Source organism: Haplochromis burtoni, unplaced genomic scaffold (assembly GCF_018398535.1).
Source record: "Haplochromis burtoni strain Fernald_Lab_line unplaced genomic scaffold, NCSU_Asbu1 Contig_385, whole genome shotgun sequence".
NCBI lineage: Eukaryota > Metazoa > Chordata > Actinopteri > Cichliformes > Cichlidae > Haplochromis > Haplochromis burtoni.
This window is the reverse complement of record NW_024582746.1, coordinates 96,204-103,594: the sequence shown is the minus strand read 5'-3', so window position 1 is coordinate 103,594 and position 7,391 is coordinate 96,204. Positions and strand designations below refer to the sequence as shown.

Here is a 7,391-nt window from a genome sequence, read left to right as displayed (position 1 = left end):
GTGTGTGTGTGTGTGTGTGTGTGTGTGTGTGTGTGTGTTTTATTTATTTCAGTGCTTTCTCTTTTTGAATCTGGATTTTCGATTTGCATAAGAAAAACATAAATAGTGAGCCAAAGCATGTAAAAGAGTAAAAGCGAGGATTAAGTTTGCTTGTCTTCCTGTGTCTGTAGGCTCACCTGGTGGCAGCCTTTGAGAAGAGTCTGAGTAACATGACCTGCCGCCTGCAGAGCCTCACCATGACAGCCGAGCAAAAGGTACAAGAGCTTATTCTTGAATTTAAAATACACTGTGTGTAGCATCTTCAAAAGAGACTACAAAGAGGAGAAATGATTAGAAACGTGAAACTGTGTGGCACTGAATAATTTCAGTGGGAAGTATCAAGTCAGAGGTTGGTCACTGTGACATAATAAAAATATATTAAAGGCTCAATTCTCGACTCGTGAAAAGTTTTCTGCTGAAGGAGTTTACTTGGTAAAGTTTTTCTCTAACAGTGCTCTTAACCTTAACCAAAGTCTTTTGACATGCTTAGGATTCAAACTTCAGTGCTTTATATGTAAGTAAAAGTATCCAGTTTAATAACAAAAATCTGTTTAAAGCGGTCTTTCCGTCATCATTTTTTGCCCGCAGCTATTTTTTTCTCTAGGACTTCAAAAGAGCTTGAAAAGAACTAAAACTCATCACAGCAGCAGCAATATGTTCTTAGGCATACCCCTACCACAAATGAAGAATGCTCCCCTCTGTTCACATATACATGCACGCATAGCTGACAAGCCCTGGCTGCTTTTTAATCCTCTATAAATTAAAGGAGACTGAGATGGGTGAGCTGCCTTTGTCAAACAAGGCCATCCTAACTTTTAATTAAAGTGAAAACCCTATCTGCAGCCCTCAGTGAGTTTTGGGGAAAGACAGAGTAGGAGTCTCCCTTTATCTGGTCCAGTATTCTTCTTATTCTAAGCAGGTGGTGCTGGCTTTGGGGCAAATCTACTGTATTTCTCAAAATATACCCCTCCCCACACACACACACACATCCATACGCACACACAAACACACACACAGCTACCTCAATGCAAAATTTAAGAGTCTGCTCTCAGTAATGTAACTAAGGGGATGATTCCAACATTTTTGGGTTCCTCATCCTTTTTAAAAATAACCTGGTCTGATCACTGATTTTGGATTTGGAAAGTGTGTTTTATTTAGACTACAGAGATTTCTGTCTTCATAAATAAAAAATAAAACAGCACCTCCTGTTCTCTCTCTTTTTTTCTGACTAAAGGAGTCCGAGTTGGCAGAGTTGAGGGAGACGATAGAAATGCTGAAGACCCAGAACACAGACGCCCAAACAGCTATCCAGGTGGCACTCAATGGCCCAAACCACCTTGACAAAGGTAATGAGCAGGCTGGCAGGAGACAAAATTAAATGATGTTTTGATAAGTGGATGAACAATTAGCCCAACTGGCTCCATAGGTAATTGAACCCCTGTTATTTACAGATTTTTGTGCTGTGTGAGTCAGATTGAAAGAAACAATTCCTGCAGCACTTTAAATAAGAACCAGTATCAACCAATAAATGTAGTGACACTGTTCACCTAAACGTTCTTTGCACTAAAGAAAGCTTTGTCTGTTCTTTCCAGATCTGAGGATTAGACGACAGCACTCTTCTGAAAGTATGTCCAGTATTAACAGCGCAGCCAGTCATTCAAGTATGGGCAGCTTGGGCAAGGATGCCGAAGACAAAAAGAAGAAGAAGAAGAGCTGGGTAGGTGAAAAGATAAAAACACTAAAGCTTCCGAGTAAAACCACATTTCAAAACCAGACCTCAAACCTTCCATAGTTCCAGTGGCTAACAGTGGCTCTTCTCAAAGACTCATCAGGAAAAGACATAGCACCCTGCTTTTTGGATGGGAGCGTGGTGTAATCTGAGTTCTTACTAACAAGCTACATCCATTCACTTTACGAGTGTATCGCACAGACACAGAAATCTGCTAGAAAATCTAACAGTAAAAGTGGCTGCACCCTTAGTAAAACATACTTGTACTCATGAACAGAAGGTTAGCTAGAAAGACTTAAAGCACTTGTTGTACTATGCCTTAAACATGCCTTTCTATTGGGATTGATTGTTTGGGGGACAGTCTCAACTGCTCATACAATGAACTGCACTTTTGGACCTTGAGCTTAATTTTTAAGGCAAAATATAAGAGAGGGGTGGAACTGAGTACTTCTTAACCAAAGCCCCAAAAGGTTGATTCTGTTCATCTGGGCGTAGCGTTTTCAGTTTCGTCATTTCTCCCACTCGGCAGGTTTCCCCAATCTTATAAACAGTGCATTTGCATAATGACTGAAACTAGCAATGGTCTTCGAACAATGGGCTGGGAGGTCGGTTCCTTGATCATTAATATGCAAACTGTTATGACCACTGATCAATGGCCATGAGCACCATTCAAAATACTTTCAGCTGCCTGTTTTGGGTATTTTGAGATTATGCTATATATGCAGGTGTCTTTTAATTTCTGGCTTGCATTCATTTGCTGCAACCAACAGATGCTTTATATTTTCACATGAAAATATCCAGACATTGTTGGAGGTGGATTTGGTAAGAAATCCCCTAGATACATATACATTATTCAGTGGCATTGAAGCTATTTTATATGTGCTTTATATGCCCACATTAAGAGATTAAATGTCTTATTTGCATAAAGAAAAGATATTTTTGCAGCTCTATCAAATAAATGTGATTGTACTGTTGCTCTCACTAAAAATCATCCACATTCCTACAAGAAGAATGCATTAACTATACCTGCATGAGCTCAGAAGAACTTGCATTATTTAGTCTTTATTTGCTCATCAAATCAAAAGCAAATGGATCATTTCTGCCCCAAAATTCCAATCCATGTTTTTAATGCTCTGATTTTTTTATGCCCAATCATTCCTTCTTTAGTGTAAAGTGGGTGTTTGCTGCCTTACATGACTGAATCAGTCTGTGATTAACTGGTTTCATACGTGTGATCAAGTCACCATGTAGATCAAAAATCTAATATTTAGTCATATTTGAGTTGAGATTCCTTCGAGGATTGAGTGTGCAGCAAAATCTTGAAGGCATCTTGACCTAAAAGAGGATCAAGCATAATGAACCACACTGCAGTCACTGTTTGAGAAACACTTGGAAATTCATATTTAGTCTAACATGCAGATGAGGTTGGAAAAGAAACAGAGGCCACCAATGTCATGTACACAGAGGTTCAGCCTGAAAAAAGTCGAGTTTCTGCCCAGAGGTTAGAGGAGTACTTGTTAAATTTCCAATTTTGGATAGAATAGAAACACTCTTCGAAATTTCCTGTCAAAGTGCTTTTGAGAAAAGCTCTTAATCCCTCAGTTACACAATTGGACTTGGTCAAGCTTGGAGGTGTAAAACAGCATGGCATATAGCTTTATTCCTCCTACAGAGCATGTTGGGGGAATAAAAAGGAAACTGAGTGTTTGCTGACTCACATGTCTAAAATGCATCTTGAACTGAAGTTAAATCCTAGTCTCAGATGTATGTTTAAAGCAGTTTTCCTTCAATTGACAAATGTATATATACATTTTCCCAAAACATCCAAAGCCATAAAGCCTTTTCCCCTTTCTCTGCTCTATCTGTGCTAATTTTGCTGGTTGCTGTACAAGCTACTCAGCATCCCTGGCTGAGAGCTGCGATTTGCTGCAGTCCCCTGAGTGAGAGAGATGACATATTAGAAGTTCTGTCTCAGCCAAGGAGCACACAAACTAGAGCCATTCTCCAGTCTCTGCTGCAATGCAAAACACATGCCCTTGAAATGAAATGCATACTAACAGTGTAAAAGTTCCCCACCAAGCCTGACATGTCAACATCAAGCCAGCCTCATGAATACCAGCCGTTTCCTTATTTCAGCAGCAATTAATTATTCATTTGCATAAATTCTTCCTGGGTGTATGATGGGTGGAGGACAGAGTTGAATTGAGGTTAGTGAATGAAAAGCAAAGACAAAAACCACACATCAGGCTTACAGGGTAGCAAGGTGAAGGATGAAGTTGCATATTATCATATAGCTGCAATTACAACCATGAATTTCAACTCATAACCTAAGCTGCAAATAATTAGCATTTCAATATCAGAGTGGCAGTGTTGTGAAATGTTGCATATTTTGTGTTGTGCATCATTGTGCTGACTTCATGTTGCGTCCTGAACTCTTTGCTTTGTAAAATGTTGGTTTTATTGACTTGAGATCTAAACTGTCCCGTATTCAGACAAGTTTATTTGTCACCTCAGATCACCTCAGGCAGCGGTGATCAAACACTGAGCATGCTTGCAGAAATGCTCTCCTCCTACCAAAGGGAACGCAACTGTAATAACATTCATCACGATTGTTACCATTCTAGCAACAGCAGTAACTGGAATGTCTCCAGTAAAACAGTGATATTTGCAGCAGTTATCTTTAATCAACACTGAGTCTCCTGCAGAGCAGGGGTGTGTGTTTGCGTGACTTAATGTTGGGTGTGTTTTGCATCTTCAGGTGGCCGATTCCCTCCCGGCTCAGGTCAGTGGTTCCCAGAGTGTCTTCTGTTTGTGTGCAGTGATTCCTCATCTTCACTTCCTTTGCTCCTACGTTTGCCCTGCCTTCTCCCCCTCTTAGAGCAACCTCCTCCTTTTTCTGAGAACGTCGGCATGGATACAGCGACCTTCCCCTTTCCCCCATTGTTTCTCCTCCCCCTCCTTTTCCTCCGCCCTTCCTCATTTTGACTGCCTGTTCATCCCAAAATTTTTAGGAACATTAAAAACGCCTGCCCCCCCCATTCTCATCTGTACTTATGGTCTTGCTTCTTGCCTTTTTACCTAAACCAGACAGTGCCCATTGCTTGGAAACAGCACGGAGTAACTTCCTGACAGGATGCAATATCATCAGGGTTAATATGAACTGACATGATATGACTGAGGAGGTTAGCACGGCCGGTACTGATGTTTCTGCCCCTGTGTGTTTGTGTTATGTGTGTTGCAGTTACGAAGCTCCTTCAAGCAGGCGTTCAGCAAGAAGAAAACCAAATCGCAGTCAGCCCACGATGAGATGGAGGAGATGACCGACTCTCTGCCTTCCTCACCCAAACTGCAGCACGACAACAGGCAAGGCAGTATCGCCACGCTGCGCTCTTCACCCTCCACCACAGAGTGAGTAAATGTATACTCATTCACTCTCACAGTTCTATTCACATGAGACATTGTCTTCTGCCGTATCTACGATCTATAATAACTGAAATACACACTTGTCTCATTTCTTTTTCTTCTCTGAATATGTAATTGTTTCTGACCCTCACTTCACTTTTCTTTTCTCTTTCATCCAACCACTCTGTTTCATCATTTCTTTACTATTTCTCTACCTACTGTAGCAAGTGCGTTTGCGATAGCAAGTCTTCCCCCATTTGGACGGCAAAGAAAAAGCTAAATGGTTATGTGGTCTACAAGCACAGATCTCGGTAACAGGCACTGAGTGGCATGCTCCCTGGGAGTGTGTTTGCAGTGGTTTGTGTTTGTGTGGCGTTCTTCTCCATATTAGCGCTTTGCTCCGGGACACAAACTGAACCAGGACCTTAAAATTGTCCAGTTCTCGGTTATGGAAAAGTAGCAGAATGGAAAGAAAACTGTTCTTGTTTTGTCAGACATGTCAGAAAAAATTGTCTGCATCTTACTACAAAAGGTCAATATATCTATTTATATATTGATATATAAATATATAGCTGTTTCACAGTCATACCAGGTATTGTTTGGGTTAAGATAACCTGGCATGCGTGGTATCTTAACTCTCATAGTCTCGGCATGTGGAGGTTTCCGACTTAGCAAACATAGCATTTTTACATGTCGACTTTTTTAATATCTGCCTGCTGATTACGAAAACAGCTGAATCTCTGTCATTATGACAACACCACATCAGCCTTTTTAGTTTACTCTGAAAATGATCTCTTACATTTCAGACTAAACATTAATGTTAAATAAAGAAAAGAGCAACCGGTATGCTGCATGGCTGTCATAAATTCTGGCATAAACATCCTACACATATTGCAATATTTCTTTTCCTGTAAGATTGCTAAAATAAAGTACTGTAGTATCAATGGGAAGGATTTGCTGTACCAAGTGCTTAACGTTCCTTGTTCACCCATGTGATACCAGCCCAGACTGACTCAGCTTGAACTTCAGCTTTCTTGTTCCCCCTGAAAGTGCACATTCTCCAGACTTGGTGTACGTGCTTGGTATAACCCTAAAGGTGAGCCCTCCTCCTGTGTGAACCCACTTTCAGGCTATGTGAATGCACTGAGGCTGAGGCAGAAATCATCCTCCAGCTGAAGAACGAGCTGAGGGAGAAGGAGCTCAAATTGACGGACATCCGCCTGGAGGCACTTAGCTCTGCCCATCACCTGGACCAGATCCGAGAGGCCATGAACCGCATGCAGGTGAGCTTAAACTAAACCCAGGTCAATGCTGAACTGTGTCGATTTATATTTGAGCTCAAGCTGCATCAGCATGCCAGGGGTCATTGTAGTGAAAAATATGAATATCCTTTCACAACATAACAAGTCACCTAGTGCTCTCACTCTTTAGCTATTAAATTCTATTTTATGGTGTTGTTTAAGATGTGTAGCCCAGGTAATGTTCTCTCATTTTTGCTATATAACTTTGCACTGTCCACTTTCTGCTGTAACAAAACAAATTTCCCATGTGTGGGACATTAGTCCCACACATGGGAAATTTGTACATTTATTTATTAAAAGGTTATCTTATCTTATCTTAAATGTACTGCAGCTTCATAATCCAGAATGAAAATGAAACTGTCAATGACCGTAATGACATTTAAACTTCTTTGCCTTCGGGCCAAGAGTAAAATGAGAGGCACAATAGAACTGTCAGTGTGGTTAAAGTGTAGCTGGAACTTGCAGCAAATTAGTATAGCTTCATATTATGTCTGTCCTGGCTCTGCCCACTGATGAAGAAATTGTCTTTCATTTCTTTCATTTGTACACTTGGCTGTCTTGACCTGGAAGCCAGGCTTTCCCTCGACTTTCAGCCTTTTTTAAGCTAAGCTGACTCACTGCTAACTCCGCCTACTTTGGCCCAGTTTCATTCAGTTACCTCTGTCAGCGCTTTTTCACCTCATTGTGCAAAGTGATGCTGCAGTCCTTCATAACAGCAGGTAGGACGATATAATTAAATTCAAATTCAAATTTTATTTGTCACGTACACAGTCATACACAGTACGATATGCAGTGAAATGCTTAGACAACTGCTCGTGACCTAAAGAAATAAAAAGGAAAAGGCTTGAATAGATAGGAAATAAATATGAAAAATTAAAAAGGGTAAATTTAACTAGGAAGGAATAAAATATAAATTAAGG

At 40.6% G+C, this 7,391-nt stretch overlaps 1 protein-coding gene across 1 annotated transcript in view; it reads left to right on the top strand.

The window, feature by feature from the left end:
- nav3 (neuron navigator 3) overlaps positions 1 to 7,391 on the top strand; it is a 206,524-nt gene that overhangs the window by 174,435 nt on the left and 24,698 nt on the right. Inside the window, exons 25-31 of the mRNA XM_042212662.1 lie at positions 171 to 254; positions 1,274 to 1,385; positions 1,632 to 1,756; positions 4,527 to 4,550; positions 5,010 to 5,176; positions 5,395 to 5,481; positions 6,300 to 6,453. Of these exons, the coding sequence (XP_042068596.1) occupies positions 171 to 254; positions 1,274 to 1,385; positions 1,632 to 1,756; positions 4,527 to 4,550; positions 5,010 to 5,176; positions 5,395 to 5,481; positions 6,300 to 6,453 (753 nt within the window). The remainder of the gene's footprint in view (positions 1 to 170; positions 255 to 1,273; positions 1,386 to 1,631; positions 1,757 to 4,526; positions 4,551 to 5,009; positions 5,177 to 5,394; positions 5,482 to 6,299; positions 6,454 to 7,391) is intronic.